General features: G+C 48.2%; 1 protein-coding gene across 4 annotated transcripts in view; it reads right to left on the reverse strand.

Annotated features, from left to right (window-relative positions):
* RAI1 (retinoic acid induced 1) overlaps positions 1–18,014 on the reverse strand; it is a 123,514-nt gene that overhangs the window by 21,229 nt on the left and 84,271 nt on the right. For all 4 annotated transcript variants that reach the window (XM_083152814.1, XM_083152813.1, XM_083152815.1 and 1 more), the window contains one exon: positions 203–5,546. In XM_083152814.1, the coding sequence (XP_083008940.1) occupies positions 203–5,530 (5,328 nt within the window). In that variant the 5' untranslated portion in view covers positions 5,531–5,546. The remainder of the gene's footprint in view (positions 1–202; positions 5,547–18,014) is intronic.

Genomic DNA, 18,014 nt, shown 5'->3' on the forward strand with positions numbered 1-18,014 from the left:
CAGACTGAGTTACTAATTAAGTCACCTGTGGCCAAGCATGGAAATACTTAATACCTGGACCGTTGGGGTGCCTTAAGGACTGCATTTGGGAACCTATGCACTAGTGGATGGGGACCTCAAGGAGCTCAGAATGAAAAGCACCCAGGAGCAGTAGGACATTACTGTTAATTGCAGGCAAGGTTTGACAAACAAGGGCACTTACCACAGTTGCTGCCATCTGAACAGCTTCATGAACGCCATACAGTTTTCCAGCCACCAGGTAGACTCCGCTGGTCCACACCGCACAGGCCTCGTGAACCCAATGCTCCTGTGTTTCTGGTTCCAGTGATTGAAGATCTGTGGTCTTGCTGCACTGGTGTTTCCTAAGTTTATCAGTCTCTGTTCCCTCTGCTTTTTTATTACAGCAGTAACAGCTGGGCAGCTTCCTGAGCATTCCCCGGGCACTGGAGCGTAGAGTGTTGTGTTTGACCAGGTCAGTGGCACCACTGTCAATGCAAGATGTCCTCCCACTGCCTGCTGTGCAAATGGAATCCATCACTTTGGAGGATTTCTCCAACAAGGTGTCCTCTGTTTGGTGTTTATCTTTCGCTCTAGATTTCTTATTAGGTAAACAGTCCATAGGGTAATAAGGCCCACAGAGATCACCCAAGTCTTTATAATTGGCCGGGCAACGGCACAGACAGCAGAGGAGGCAACCGGAGCTCACAGACTTGCAGACCAGAGGTCCTAGCTGCATTCTGGATGAAAAGGGTAGGGAGCCCTGGTTCTCAAATGTGGCAGACTGAGATGATGCCTGCACCACACTTCTATCCTTTAGAAATCGGGTCTCTTCCCCAGCGGTGTTGATTACAGTGCAAGTGGTGGTGAATGCATTTCGTTTCTCCACCTGAACATATGGGGAAAAGAACCGAACTCTACTTTCAGCCCGCACTGGTTTGCAGGACACATACTTTAGTTTAATTTCAGGCTCTTTGGGGGAAACATGAGGGATGTTTTGCCTCTTTGTCCTTCGCTTGGTTGCTGGAGTTTGGCTTGTTGACTTATTTCGAGGAGAACACTTACGCTGTCTCTTAGTGTAGCTATTGAAATTGGGATACTTTGTTTTTTTCCTAGATCTGGTTTGTGAGAAAGTCTCCTCAGATGCATCAGGCACACAGGAGCCCTCTTTGAGTTTCAAATACTTGCAATCATTTGACGGAGACTTCTTGGCTAACAGAGCATTTTCCGACAGTGCTTTATCTCTAGGAGTTAGAAGCACTGAAGGAGAAGCCCCCATGAGCTTCTTTGTGGTCAACTTGGAAGTGCTCTGGGAACTTTTAGATCTTCCTCTCCTGGACTTTTTTTTAGGAACAACATTTGGCCTTTTTGTACTTGTACAGTTCCCTTCTGGCTTTGCCACAGTAAGTGTACTAACTTGACCATGAAGAGAATTTGAAGTCCCTTTCTTCTTGAGAAGAGGTTTTCCTTTCAAGGGCCTACTATTTGAACCACGACAACCAGCGGTGTGCATTTCAGGCTCTGACTTTTGGGTCTCGATTTGTTTAGCCTCCTGACTCATCTTGATATCAGAGTTTGTGATTACTAAGCTGCTGTCTCGTAGTTCTCTTGCTTGATTAAGAGTATTGGAATTAGTATTGTTAGGCAGCACGCCATTTGTCATTCCTCCAATGGCAACACCTTGCTTCTTCTGATTAGGAGAAGTCATCTTCTGCACTATTGCTTCTAGTTTAAGACCTCTGCCTTTTCTAGGTGGTAAAACTTTTGTTTTCACGGTCCCATGATAGGATGACCGTGATGTTATCTTCAAGCAAACGTCTGGCGCCATTCGCACCGAAGGAGCACTTAGCATGACCTTACAATTCTTCTTTGCAGCGATAGTCAGCTTCACTTTCTCCTTTTTGATTGGCTTAATTTTTTTGAACAAATTGGATGGGGTTTCTGACTTCTGCTCCTTTGATTTTTTTCCATGTAGAATCAAGTTCCTTTTTTTCGCTGGAACTGGAGAAATTAAATTGGACTTCCTCTTCAGGGAATGCAAGGGACGTTCAGTGGGTTTCACATTTATTGCCACACCTGAGCTTGAAAGCTTCATCCTTTTCCTGACTTTTGGCATCAACTGAAACGCATCGGATGCAGTGCAATTGTTCGCTATAATTTTCTTTAGGGATGACCGTTTCTTCAGTACAAAATTCATTCCCCGCTTTCCTCTTCTCCTTTTGGTTGGGAAGAGCTCCTGTTTTTTGCTTCTAGATCTTAGAATCATGGATCGCTCATCCTTCAGAATGCTGATGTTATTTTCTTTAGACTTCTGACCAGCAGTGATGATGGTGGGCGATTTATTTTGTAACAGGAACACATTCTCATCATTAGTTGTTGGCAATATTTTCACAGAATTCTTCCCACCTCTCCTACCAGTTTTATAAGGAGCCCGCTCTTTCTCTCCAAATGATCCTCTTTTAGTTGTTTTGTCTTGATTTGGTGCTTTTATACCGATGCTTGGGCTACACCCGTGAGGCTCGACCTTTGCAGTGGAGGAACGGGTGCACATTCTTGCTGGCTCAGTCACAGGAGTCTTCTCAACTAGCATTACTGAACCTATGCTATCTACCTGGCTCCCTTCAACCTCCATCTCAACTTTGGCATTTGATTCTGATGGGTTCTGAAACAGAGAATCAGACTGAACAATTTTTGTTTCTTTGCCCAAATTCTTTTGACCTTGCAGAGGTCTCTTGTCAAGTTCCTCTTCAGTTTCAATAGGCAGCTGAATATTTATCACTTTGAGGTCCGTTTCTTCTACTTCCAGAAGAGATGAGGTTTCCAAGGAACTGACTTCTATGCTCTTTTCGCTCTTCTCGGTTGGGTCATCCAGGTTACTATGTGGAATTGTGGATTCAAACCAGCTTTTAACTTTCGACTCGGTCTCCACAGTGGGACCAAGCAAGATGATAGAATTACCAGACAGCTGTGGTGATTCCGCAGTATCATTCTGCTCTTCTGTGCTTAGGTTCTCCATAGACTCCGGCGTATTAATGGATGATAAGGCTTCAGAATCCCTTGTCGGTTTCGTAAGGGATTCATCATATAGGAAAGATTTTCTTTCAGAGAAGTCGCACAAAGAGGAGTAGTCTTCAGGTTCTAGATTGGATTCTTTTTGAGATGGGAGATCTGGGATGTCATTAAAATCATCTTCAGTGTAGCAATCCCTGGTATCTTCCAACCACTTTTCATTGTCTGCTTTGCCATCTGCTGTGTAAGTCATCTCTTCGGCAACTTCTTTATTAAACTCTTCCCCAGAGTCATTTTCCAGTGGTGTCTCCACATCAGGAACATCTAGTTGGCCATCAACTTTACTCTCCTTGCTTTGAAACAAACCTTTCTGGAGATCAGACGAGTGAAAAGTCAACTCAATTTCTTTCCACCTAAGGCAAGATTCAGTCATGTTCTTATCTGGCCAGTCAAAAGGGTCAGTGGACTTTGAACAAGTTGTGTTTGCCACTGTGTTTGAGTAGCTGGTATAGCTTGCACTAGACGTGGCCTCCTCAAGATTTTTTTCTATACTAAGAACAACAGAATTTTCTGTTGCGTCTGCGACTTTTGCTGGCACTGACGGAAAGTCCTTTTTCTCATAATACTCCTCACCAAAGTCATTGTGATTCCTCAAAGGAGATTTCTCTGGGGTACACTTCTTCATAGAATCTGGAAACAGTTGTGTATTCCCTTGCTCAGCCCATGTATTTTTTACCACTGATTCTACACAAGTATGATTTTCTAAGTTGAATGGTGATTTGGGGGAGTTATTATCCATTTCAGGGGAATCAGACCAAGCTTTTTCATTATCAATAGCATCTTGCAGAACAATGATTTCTGTAGACAGCTCTTCTTGGGACAGAGCATTAACCAGCAAGTGAGGACACTGCCTGTCACTGCTCACAAGCTTTGCAAATGTCTCCAGGGGAAGGTTGGCGTGGATGCTTTGAAATGAGTCATCGGATTTTGTAGACAGGTTGTCAGGTGAAGTCACAGAGCATGTGGAAATGGATTCTGGTTTCATTTTAGTACTGCTAGCCCTGCCTGGGCTTTGTCCTGGACCACAGTACAAGTAATTTCTTTCAAGTTGGTCCTCTGAGCCACTAAGGTAGTCTGCATCTTGAATCTCAGCATGTACAGATTGTGGTGTACCCAGAGTTTCTGAAAGTGGCGTTCCCATTTGTTCAGAAGAGTAAGCGCTGCTTTCTGAACTGCAATGCTGACCCTTCATTTGCTCTGAGGTCCTAGGAGAAGTCTTGGCCCCTTTCTTCTGAGGAATGCCAGACTTGGATAGAAGTAGCTGCTGGACGGTGTTGGAGATGTTCTCCACTTGGGAAGTGAGGGCTGTGAGGCTTTGCAGACTCAGGTCAGACAGCAACGTCTCTGGGATTTTGTCATTCTGCAAGTTTTTAGTCTGCGACTCGGGGCTGGAGGTGCCTGTTGGTGATGGGTTCAATAGAGGCATGTAGTGACTGTGATCAGAAATACCTATAGGGAATGTATTAGCACTATGCTGTTGCTGGTTATACTGAAAGTTGTCAATGTTTGGCATCAGAGGAGAAGGAGTAGAACTGTAAGATGGGGATCTGCCCACTGAGCGGGCTGGGGAATGGCTGGCACTGGGGCTGAATGTTTGATAATACTGCTCTGGAGTCCTGCTGGCAGCCTCAGGCTGACAGTACGCTTGACCTTGTTGGCTATAATGTTGGCCATGGTACTTGGCCATGTTCTGGTAGTGCAAAGTTTCCTGCGCATGATGGCGTTGTGTTTGCTCATAGGAACTCAATCTAGATGCCTGGTAGCCATGGATGGACTGCACACGCTGGGCAGGAGTAGCCATGGCACGTTCATGAGGAGGGTTAGATGGAGCCGTGCAGCTCTTAAAGGTATGAGATACTGGGCTGCTTCCGGGCACAGAGGAATATGTGGATGTGGGGAAATTCTGGTTAAAGTGAGAAGACTGAGAAAAAGAGAGGGGAGAAGATGGGACGTCATTCTGGACAGTTTGGACTTTCTGGCGGGGTAACTTAGCGTAGGGGATATTTGGCTGCTGCGGGTGGTGCAGAGAATGAGAGCGGAACGGTATCTGTGTAGCTGGGTCTTGGTACCCCCTGCCTTCTCCAGGTGTCTTCTTTATTATGTTTTCCTCATATTTCGTACCACTCAAAGCCTGAGACTGCCCCCAATTCTGTAGCCCATCTTCCCCGGAATACTGTCCAGGGTACACGTTGCCCTCGGGGAAGCTGGCAAAAGAGACTCTGCCCTGAAGCTGTTGGACGTTCATGGGCTTGTCACCCCGGGGGTATTTCTCCCCTGTGTTGTTCTCGTAGCCTTGGTAGGACCCTTGGGCATAGTAACCTTTGGTGATCTGCCTCTGACGCACGCAGTTGAGCCCTGGGTGACTTTGATGCCTGTAATTCTCCAGGCGTGAGGAATCCTGTGAAGATGGTTGGTAGTTCTGCTGGTTGCCGTGGAAACCACACCTTTCCCGAAAAGACTGCATGACTTGGTCTTGTTATCTGTAGGAAAGAAGAAGAAAAAAAAAACAGAAATTCAGATACAAGGTTTTCACCTGCTCCATTGCTAGTCCCACTAACCCGACCAGGTTACAGATACACTGTTATATTCACTTTATCCGGTTCAGAAATTCTAATACCTAACAGATACACAGACACGGTATGTTTCTATGGTTGTCGTTCATATGTTTTCTGCTTCGTGTAGATTCCTAGTTTTCACATTTCATGTCCCATTACTAACGTGCAAACAGCCCTGAGGCTGCACCCCCTCCCACCCCCCTCTCTCTCTCCAGATCCTGTCACATGACCTGCTGGCTTTATAATTCGTGCTAAGGGATTTATGTCTCTTTAACGCACACCCGCTGTCTGCTCGCTGTAGCGGCAGCCAATCTGTACGCTGAACAGCAGTGCAACCTATCAACTCTTTAGGAACATCAGTGAAGATTGAGGTAAACTGTGCCTCATGCCTCGGAGACGTAACTAACCATTTTCTCAGTCCCTGAACCAGAGCTTACAGTCTATATTGCTTGCTGCATGTACATGCATACCCACTATGTTTTTTGGGGATTATGAGAGGAATCGAACTAAAACAGGAGGACATACAAACTCTACACAGACAGGGCTCTGGTAAGAAACGTGGTACCGATGCTAACAAATATGTAATCCCACCCATGAGCACACCTTTCCACGCAGTCCTCTGTCCACAGTAACACAATCACACAGCTAAGTGCCACCCACAAAAGACTGCACATCCCACCTGAAATAATCTGTGCTGCTGTGGACTCCACATACACCAATTGACTAGAACAAATAATAAAAAAAAGGGAATCTAACCAACAAGCTTGGACCAAAACTCTACATCAGGCATGTCCAAAGTGTGGCCCTCCAGCTGTTTTGAAACAACGCATCCCAGCATGTCGTGCCATAGTTTTAGAATTCCTTATTAGCAAAACTGTGGCAAGGCATGATGGGACTTGTAGTTTCACAACAGCTGGAGGTCCATCGTTTGGACATGCCTGGTCTACATACAAAAAGAGGCTATGATGATACATAACTGCACAAAGTACTATGTGCCTATATCTAGCATATACCATCTAAGGCTATAAAGACCTTAAATGAACTTCCTGACCCAACAGCGCAGCATCTCCTCACTTGCACGCAAGGTGGGACGCGTCTACACCATTGGAATGTGCTGATAGGCTCCGGCCAAGGAACTTGGAACAGGCTGTCACCTTAGGCCTGTAGTGACTGCAGCATGCTGAGATTTGACACCAGCAGACTGTCCTGCTGCACTCTGACACTTCCACATGGGGGGGGGGAGTCAGCGAGAGACGCAGATTGGCCGTGTGCCCATAGACACCCTGCACTCACCATATAGATTATAAACACTCCACACTGGTATGTAAAACTCATAGGGAATGCAGGCGTGGTGTTAGCTGCTTGGGGCGGGCGTTTGACGTCACATGACATAAGCACCCGTCCCATTTTCAGCGATCAGCGGTGGAAACAAAAGTTAAGCTGGTGTTCTGCGGGGCGGCGCTGACCTGTCCGCCGGGCTGCGCATGTACTCAGCCTAGCGAACAGGCCTGAATCGGGCAATTCTTTTATTATCATTGTTTACTTATACGGCGCCGCAAGGGTTCCGCAGCGCCTGACAATACACTAATGAGCAAAAAAACAAATAACGAAATACAGTACAAGACAATGTCGGACAAGTACATGGTAAATAATGCAGTTACATCAGGGGACGGGACACTGAAGCAATTATCAGGGTGGCAGAGATATGTATGTATTCTAAGCAAAGCACAAGAGGAGAGAGGGCCCTGCTCGCGAGAGCTTACATTCTAAAGGGGAGTGCAAGACAGCCAGGAGTGCCACAGAAGGGGTTGCGACATTTGTTAAGCCGACCGACTAGTGTTACAACAACACATATCAATCTGTCCATTCGTGCAACTGTGGCAAGGAGCGGAGCATAAAAGAATACGTAAGTGGCATCCTAGTGCTCTTGTGGAACTACAAGTCCCATCCTGTCCCACCAGTCGGATGACCACAGCGCGGTTTGACTGCTTGGAAGCTGGGATACATAATCACACATCAAGCAGAGCGGCTGCACACATTCAAAACCCCCCCCCCCCCCCATTTCCATTGTGACTCCCGACGGGCTCATCACATCCGCACCTGTGCCCCTCATTAGCTGAGGTTACCCAGTACTTCTCCAGAGCTGGCCATTCTCCCTCCTCCCCCATTCCGGCAGCTTGGCTCCCTCCCAGTGATTTGTGCAGAGGAAGATCAGCAGTATCATTACATGATGTATGTTTGAAGCTGCACAGAAGGTGCTTTGGTGGAGCCAGGCGCTGCATACAAATGAGACGTAGGGAAAGTGTGAGCCCTTCTTACCGCAACATTCCCAACATCACAAGGTGGGAGACATTGCAGGCGGGAGCTCGCCGGCGCTTAACCCTAGTTCCGCCAGAGAGGATCTGTCAATCTTACAATGGTTCCTAATATGGGGTTCCTAGAAAACGCTAATGGGATGGAGGGATGGAGGGGGGAATAGATTCTTCCCTCTCATCCGTACAGAATGTCTTTCATATCCCCCCATATATTGTCGCTGAAAGGTCTCGGAAGCCTACAGCTAGTAGCGGGTTTTCGGATTCAGATAAGAGGGGAGGAGTAGGGGTCGGAGTCAGAAGAGATCAATTAATATCCCAGCTCTATAAAAATCCATCTACTGACAGGAGGAAAAGAAAAGCACTCTAGCCGGGATCCAGTCGGCAGTCCTCTCGCCATCCCAGTGTGAGCTCTCATTGGCTGGAAACTAGCTATTGTACCAACATAAAAAAAAAAGCAAATTACATTGAGAAAAAGGTTATTATTGCAAATCTGACTTTAATCGCATATAGATTATACACTGCCTAGATCTCCATGTATTTTCCAAATGCAGCACAGGAAGAAAAGGGGTTAACACAGCTCCCCCCCCCATGCAATGTACATGGCAAGCACGCATGGGGGAATAATGCCAAAGCCTTGCTCATTACTATTGGTTAACCTCTTAGCTGCCCAGCCTGGAGAGACCATTTCGAAGAACCTTCTGAGGAAGGGTGATCAAGTCTTTCCCGGTCTAGATTTGTCATCTGGAGTAAGGCATAACTGGGGCAAGGGATCAGGGGGGGTTCGGCGCTGGCAATGGGTCCTGATCTGTTTCTGGGCATTGTGTTTGTGCAAACATCTGTGCATTTTGGAGGGGAGGAGGAGGAGGGTACAGCAGCGACAGCAGTCCCCAGCAATTGCCTTCTGCTGCAGGCTGCCATAGTGGCGCGACGGTGAGGCTGTGCATGACTGGAGCTGACACACTATTACCCGTGTAGCCTGCTCTGCCCTGGGGTCTGTAAATCCCACACCTGCTCCTGGCAGAACAATCAGAGCGGGGAGTGAGAGTCAGCAGCCTCCGCCTCAGGTCACCCGCTGATACAGGGAGAGGAGATGAGAGGCGCTGTGCCTGGTACTAACCTCAGAGAGGGGGGGGGGGGGATAGAATGACCACACATGACCTGCACAGCACCACATATCACACTCCCAGCTCGGGATAGATGATACAGCCCTACTCCAAGCAGATGCACGCAAGGCAGGTGCACAAGTAAGAGGCAGCAGAAATACAGGCTCTTGTAGCTGGAAGAGTCCTGGTATCCATAGATAAAGCATAACTACACAAAGATCCCTCACCTCCCCGCCACACACAGATCCCTAACATACCCCAATGCAGGGACCCCTCACCTCCGCAACACACAGAACCCTCCTCTCCCCCGCAACACACAAACCCCTCACCTCTCCCACAAAACACACGTCCCTCACCTGCCCCGCAACACACAGTGCCCTCACTTCCCCACACAGAGACCTTCACCTCCCCACAACACAAAGATCCCTCACCTCCCCGCTACACACAGACCCCTAATGTACCCCAATGCAGAGATCCCTCACCTGCCCCGCAATACACAGTCCCCTCACTTCCCCACACAAAGATCTTCACCTCCTCTCCAACCCCCCATACACAAACACAACCCACAACACAGGGAGCCCTATGTAAACCCAATACTGAAACCCCTCAACTCCCCAGCAAAACACAGACGCTTCACCTCCCCTGCAACGCACAGACCCCTCACCTCCCCTGCAACGCACAGACCGCTCACCTCCCCTGCGACGCACAGAAACCTCACCAACCCTCACCGCCCCAGAACCCACAACACAGGGAGCCCTACATAAACCCAATACAGAAACCCATCCACTCCCCAGCAAAACACAGACGCTTCACCTCCCCTGCGATGCACAGATCCCTCACCTCCCCTGCAACACACAGACCCCTCACCTGCAACACACAGAATCCCCTCACCTCACCTGCAACACACAGAGCCCTCATCTCCCCTGCGACGCACAGACCCCTCACCTCCCCTGCAACACACAGACCCCTCACTTGCAGCACACAGAATCCCTTCACCTCACCTGCAACACAAAGAACCCCTCACCTGCAACACACAGACCCCTTACCTCCCCTGCAACACACAGACCCCTCACCTCCCCTGCAACACACATACCCCTCACCTCTCCTGCAACACACAGAATCCCTTCACCTGCAACACAAAAAACCCTCACCTGCAACACACAGACCCCTCAACTCCCCTGCAACACACAGACCCCTCACCTCCCCTGCAACACACAGACCCCTCACCTCCCCTGCAACACAAAGAACCTCTCAACTCCCCTGCAACACATGAAACCTTCACCTCCCCTGCAACGCACAGACCCCTCACCTCCCCTGCTCCCAAAAACACTTATACCTCCCCCCACAGAGACCCTTCAGCTTCCAACAAAATACTGACCCCTCACCTCCCTCGCAACAGAGAACTCTCACCATCCCCATCCTCACCTCCCCCCACAACACACAGACCTCTCTGCAACCCGGAATACACACAGGAGTCCTGATTGACTATTTCTACAAGCTGACAGTTATGCCGAAGTACAATTCCCTTCTGTATGCCTAAGAGACTTGTCCTCCTAATGCACTGGGCTCTAACCGTCCTCCTAATATAGAAGGTACAGACTTAACCCCTTTCCCTTATACACAGACTTATACCTATCCCTCCTCTCTAAGCCTCTCCCCAATACATAGGCAAGATGAACATAGACTTCCTAAACAACAGACTTAGATCATATACATGTAATGTTTCTCTTAATATGTATTCCCCTCCACCTTATACACAGATATAGGGAAAAGACCTCTCCCCTCCTCCTAGTACACAGACTTATGGGCATATACCTGTACCTCTCCCCTCCTCCTAATACACATGTGTAAAGCACAGCAGGGCCATAACGGCTCCCCCCACCCTGTGCTGGCCCCGCCTCCTTTGCATGTGATGTCACCCGCAGGGGGCAGGTCGCTGACACCTGTGTACTAAAGACAGTAGGTGTATGCTGCAGAGGCACTACTGCCACGGTACTGGCTGCAGGGTCCCGTCCATGCACCCCGGAAGCCAGAAGTGCACGCGACCATGTGCCCACAAACAGACATTGGAACACAGACCTCTACCCTTGTCCTAATACACAGACATAAAAGCCAGGACCTGTCCCTCTACTAGTTCACATACATTAGAGCGAAGGCCTATTCCTCCTAATACACAGACCTAAGGACTTAGACCTTCTAATACACAGACACTGAAGCATAACACAACCCGTCACCTGCCCCTACAGAAGTGTACATGTCCCGTCTTCTCCGCTCAGTATATAGGATTCTACCCTGGTCTCGGAACATAGATCTGATGTACAAGCTCATTATATTTCATACATACAGCTGGGTTCCATTATGTAGAACCTTGCAAGTGCAGCCCAGGAACCTGGATTGTCTTAGACCACTTTTAACTGTTCCATTTATAGACTGCACGGCTCACAAAGAAGCCTGGGATACCAAGCATCAAGCGTCTGGGCTTCTTTCCATGAGGATTGCTTATGTATGCTGGCCAACAAGACGTTACCAGTCTCTTGTCAGGAGGTTCCAGTCCCAGACAGTCACAGAATTGCTCTCCCTAGGGTCTTTTCTATCCTTTGGAAACAGATGGTCCCTTTAAGGTTTAGATAAAAAAAAAAATCCACAAAACAACCTTAGACTGTAGAGGAGGGAGAGAATGGAATGACGGATACAAACGATCCCTTACATGTCCCAAGAATCCGGAAGCTCATCGGTTTTGGAACTTTGGCCAAAGCAAATGTGGTACCATGTGATGAGGGGCATTTAATCTCTGGGTCACAGCCTCCATAGTCAACCTCTCTTTATACAAGAACCCTTACAGAGAAATAATTGCTATCTTCCCCACCACAGCTAGACCCCATACTGACGTGGGGGTGGTTAATGTGAAGCTCAGATGCCTGTGGAAGAGATATTGTTATTTTCCTGAGGCACTCCTGTACCGTGTTCAAGGACCGTTCAGAGATCTTGGACAGAAGCTGTTTTTTTAGACCAACAAAGTCGTCTATGATTGTCAGGTTGTGGGATAATGGGAATAGAGCTGATGGCCTCCTACACCAGCCCCTCGCTGGCCAGCTCTACAATATGCCAGCCAACCGGACCTGCAGTAGATATTAAGGCCTGCAAGATATCTGCCAGCAGCATGTTATGAGTGGTGGCACCACAAAACTGCTGGCTTGACAGATCACATCTAAACGGTTTCCATAGGGTCAAGATGGTGGCCTTCAAGTCACAGAAGACCCATATAAAGCTCAAGGGCAGTGAGTAAAAAAAACTGCTTTCCATTGTCTACCTAGCGCCCTTCCTCTGTTTTCCTCGAACTTGCAGAAGAGCATCGCTTTCTAGATCTAGACCAATGATGGGTCTAGAAATCCCAGCATTGGACTCCACCAAGAAACGGCAGTAAACTCCACCAAGTGGTTTACTTCTATAGGAGACCGGAGTAAAAAATGCTTAGATATGCTGGGTCAAGGATGACATGTGGAATTGGATATGTTTTTCAAGGTGCCAACTATCTCCCGTTCCAGATCTTTCTAGTTATTGGCAGATTGGGACGGGTGGGGGAGGGGTGACAAAGACACCACTTTCTGTGTCGCTGCCTGCTGTAACACTGCAAGTAATTCCATCGCTCACACCATAAACATTTGCATCGGTGCAACACAGCACAATGAGAACCACTGACTCAATGCCAGTGCGCTTTTATATTCTGCCACTGATCAGGTACCGCAGGTAGGATGTGGTTTGCAGGTCAACTTAGGTCATCCGGTGAGGTCAGCTGCTCAGCCCTTACGTCATTGGCTATTAGCATAAGAACACCCAGCATTCTCATCAGAAAGCCCATGAAACGCTGGGTGGTCCCATATTCTAATGGACCAGCCCGCCGCCCCGCACACCCCCACCCGCAAGGCTCGCTGCACGCACTCAGCGCATGTGCATACAACAAACATCGGTCCCCATGCGGACCAGCGGCCACAGCGAACAGACCTGAATAAGGTCCTCTGTCCACTTAGATGGTAGTATGGGGAATAAAAGGGAAAAACTCACATCAACCTTTTTGACCATGTCATGTGTCGATAGTAGTAATAGTAGATAATAGTGGTGACTGTCTGCCTCATTACGGTCGACCGCATGCCACCCACAGTGCCTGATCCATGGCAGTAACAAAAGCGTTTTTTTCACAATTAACTTTAAATAAAAAATACTTTTGCTTTAAGACCCCCCTCTTCAGGAAAATGAGAACGTTGCCTATAATCCCCACTGTGCCTCATGCCTCAAGTACCAAGGCGACACTTCTACTGATAGAGCACAAAAGCGGGAGTCTCCGTTTTCCATGGACATTTTATTGGATTCTCTGATTTCTGTATTCCAGACCTTGTACTCTGTAGAAGTGAGGAGTCTGGCCAAATAGCTCAGCACAAAGCGGCTGTTGCAGGAGGTCACTGGGTGGGGAGTAACGCAGCCTCTAAAGCTCAACATGGAAAAATGTAATAGGGTAACACAGCTGCTCCACCACCGGAAAAGCTGCAGTGCTGAGACATGTATGTTTACTTATAAATAATTGCCAGCACAAGGGCTGTACGTGGCAGTGGCTGAAAGCCTTAAAAACGTTGACTTCCCGTGTTCTTCTATATATAACTGAATATTGCATCATGCTAGCATTGGCGGCAGACACGACCACCGCAGGATCTAAACCTTTATGTAAGTTTGATTTCTGATATGAAGTAAAGCAAAAAAAAAAAAAGCAAGCAACTTTATATCTGGTGCAGGAGGGGAGGGAGCAAATATATTTATTTTGTTTCTGTGCAGAGTAAATATGGTCTGTTTTTGGATGTAGCCCACAAATGTTAGGCTAGAAACACACCTAAGGATTTATCTGTCCAATCTGTCTGGTAAGACGATGTGTTTGGGCAGCCCCTTTGTGCCTCATACCTCAGGGGTAGATTTATTAAGCTCGGTGAAGTGATAAAGTGTCTGGTTTTTATCACCAGCCAATCAGCTCCTACCTGTCATTTTTCAAACCAAACATGTAACTTCACAGTTAGGAGCTGATTGGCTGGTGATAAAAAACAGACACTTTATCACTTTACCGAGCTTAATAAACCTGCCCCTCAGTGATGTCACTTATTCCAAGTGAATTTATAGGCTGTAGAAAAACAGTGTGAATCCGCATCCCACACACACACTGGTGGCAGCCATTTTGTGTGGTATGAGAATGCAGCCTATTTATTTACTTGGAACCTGGGACATCCCTGAGGTGAGGTACGGAATGTCTCATGCCTCACACTTCCAAGAGAATTGGCAGGCGGCCTTCTCATGAGCCCGGGCTCAGAGGCCATTTCCTAGAAGTTACCTCCCTTTCTACCCTGTGCAGCAAAGTGGAATGCTGCCATGTCGTTATATAGATTTTTATAAGTATTTCCATTACGCTCGCTTATTCCTCACAGCTTCCTCTGTGCTTCATACACATCACAGGGGGCACCAGCAGATTATAGAAACAGACTGGTAGTGGGATGTGAGGCCGCTGTGGCATGTAGATATTATGGGCAGGATCCCCCCTCACGATGGTGAGAGCAGGTCTGCTTCCCTGGCACTTAGCAACTACTTATAGATGAAACATGAATTGCTGTAATTATAAGTAACTTAATGGCATATCAGAGCGAGATTGCGGATTGGCTGGAAGCTGTAATGAGAGAGACACACACTGTGTAGAGGTCTAATACTGGAACCAGCAATGCTTTATATATGCTGCGTCATAATAAACTACAGACAGTAATTTACCCTGGGAGAGGACACTGCCAGGTACACACATTGACAGTAGAGGCGGAGAGGACACTGCCTGGTATACACACTGACAATACAGGTGGATAGGACACTGCCTGGTATACACACTGACAATACAGGTGGAGAGGACACTGCCTGGTATACACACTGACAATACAGGTGGATAGGACACTGCCTGGTATACACAATGACAGTAGAGGTGGAGAGGAAACTGCCTGGTATACACACTGACAATACAGGTGGAGAGGACACTGCCTGGTATACACAATGACAGTACAGGTGGAGAGGACACTGCCTGGTATACACAATGAAAGTACAGGTGGAGAGGACACTGCCTGGTATACACAATGACAGTACTATGAGCCTGCACACTGGGAGAGGACACTGCCTGGTACACACACTGACAATACAGGCGGAGAGGACACTGCCTGGTATACACAATGACAGTACAGGTGGAGAGGACACTGCCTGGTATACACAATGAAAGTACAGGTGGAGAGGACACTGCCTGGTATACACAATGACAGTACTATGAGCCTGCACACTGGGAGAGGACACTGCCTGGTACACACACTGACAATACAGGCGGAGAGGATACTGCCTGGTATACACAATGACAGTACTATGAGCCTGCACACTGGGAGAGGACACTGCCTGATACACACACTGACAATACAGGCGGAGAGGACACTGCCTGGTATACACAATGACAGTACTATGAGCCTGCACACTGGGAGAGGACACTGCCTGGTACACACACTGACAATACAGGCGGAGAGGACACTGCCTGGTATACACAATGACAGTACTATGAGCCTGCACACTGGGAGAGGACACTGCCAGGTACACACATTGACAGTAGACTTGGAGAAGACACTGCCTGGTATACACACTGACAGTACTATGAGCCTGTACACTGGGAGAGGACACTGGTATATAGACTGACAGTGCGATGAGCCTGTACACTGGGAGAGGACACTGGTATATAGACTGACAGTGCGATGAGCCTGTACACTGGGAGAGGACACTGGTATATAGACTGACAGTGCGATGAGCCTGTACACTGGGAGAGGACACTGGTATATAGACTGACAGTGCGATGAGCCTGTACACTGGGAGAGGACACTGGTATATAGACTGACACTGCTTGGCATACACACTGACAGTACTATGAGCCTGTACCCCGGGAGAGAACTCTGGTATATAGACTGACAGTGCGATGAGCCTGTACACTGGGAGAGGACACTGGTATACAGACTGACAGTACGATAAGCCTGTACCCAGGGAGAGTACACTGCTTGGCATACACAATGACAGTACTATGACCCTGTACCGAATGGTGCAGCATGCACTTTTGAGAGAATTCGGCCCGCCATAAAGTGCAGCCACCATGATTTGCACCTGCAAGATCATGGCTTTAATAGATTGACCCCTGAAACTGTACACCAGAAGAAGACATGCTCTGTTACAGTGCAGCGCTACATCTTTCTTCTAAGTAAATGCACAATTGAACACACAGACATTCCATTGATCCCTGCAGCAGAGCACTGACCGGACCCCACCGCCGCTTGGAGTCTCTGATTACCACTCTATGATATTCATTGTTCTCCTGCAAAATTCATTCTCACAAGAGCTCCTGGTGACGTGTACGGTGTGCGATGCCGGTGGAGAAAGGCCAGAGCCACGCTGAGGTCAGACAGGCCTTTCCATAGCATAGCCCATGAAACCAGTGTTACCAGTGTATGCATGTGTGGTCCAGATGGACTACTGGCTGATCAGCCCTTCGCGGCGGGCAGTCCTCTCGCCTCATTTACCGAGGCACGGTCTTCATCCAGGCACACGCTGCAGACATTCACTGTACATTACTGCCCATCAGATACTCCAATAACACACGGACTTCCATCTGTACATATAAGCAGGGCCTAGTGTAGCAGAACACCAATAAACTATATAACAACATAGAATAAGCAAGTGCTATATATATATATGGCCAACTACTCCTCACCTTTCTGAGGTGAGGTACCGCCACTGACCGACCAAATGACTCCTTCGTGTGCTAAAATAGGTCATAACAGAAAGTGAAAGCAATTTTTGCAGGGACACTGATCTGTTACAAACTTGCTGGATATGGGGAGAGAGAGAGCGAGCTGTGAGGACAGATTGGAGCATACTTGCCTACTTTTGCTGGCTCCCTTCCGGGAGATGGCAACCAGCTCTGTTGTACAGGGGGGCGGGGCTATCGCCGGGAGCTAAAGAGAGGCAGATTGGGGGCGGAGCCACAGACGGGCTTTCCTTTGGGGGGCGTGCCTACAGTGAACGCGTCATTTTAGCCACGCCCCCGCCGTGCAATGCCGGTATTTCAGGCATTGCACGGCGGGGGAAAGGGGGGGGGGGGGGCACGCGGGGTTAAAATGACGCAATCGGGACCCGATTTCCGGGACCCTCCCGGCCATTCCGGGAGGGTAGGCAACCCTGGATTGGAGGTAGGAGCAAATAGGGACTCAGGGTGTGGTGGGGAGTTTGTGGTCTAAAAACTGTCACAGCTCAAAGTGAAAGTAAAAATGGTCACAGCTCAAAGTGAAAGTACATCGCAGAAGCCGCCATTTTGATGGGTTTTTAACCTGTTTCGGAATAATTGCACACCATAATAAGATAACTTGCAGATGGAACCCACAACTAAACACATAATGCAGTTATGTTTCATATACACCTTATACGCACCTGAAGGTCATTTTATATAGATTTTTTAATTAACTGTGCGGTTCAGAGCCTCCAGGGATGCAGCAGACATATGATATGCCTGTGGGGGGAGGAGGAGTATTGTCTTCCACTGCTCCTAGAATCAGGCCAAGGTGGAATTACGGATACGTCCCAGGTGTCTCCGAGTTATCTAAAAATAATTCCAAGAGCTCTGTTTCTCCGATGGCTCCCTTCTTTGCCCAGAATGATGCTCTGTCTAGAGGTAGGCAGCCAGACCCTGGGGCAGCAGTCTCCCTACTACGGAGGCTCGAGCTGTGTAACAACTGAAGCAATGAATTCATGCAAACTGAGGAGGCTGCTGGGGAAGACCTTTTTGGCAGCTGCCTGATGGGCAACCTTGAGGATTTTGGAGCCACACTCAGGTGCAGCCCCCAATGGAGCAGCCAGTACCCCATGAAGGGCTCTAGAAGTACACA

Source organism: Crinia signifera, chromosome 7, assembly GCF_055691185.1.
Source record: "Crinia signifera chromosome 7, ASM5569118v1, whole genome shotgun sequence".
In the NCBI taxonomy this organism is placed as follows: Eukaryota; Metazoa; Chordata; class Amphibia; order Anura; family Myobatrachidae; genus Crinia; species Crinia signifera.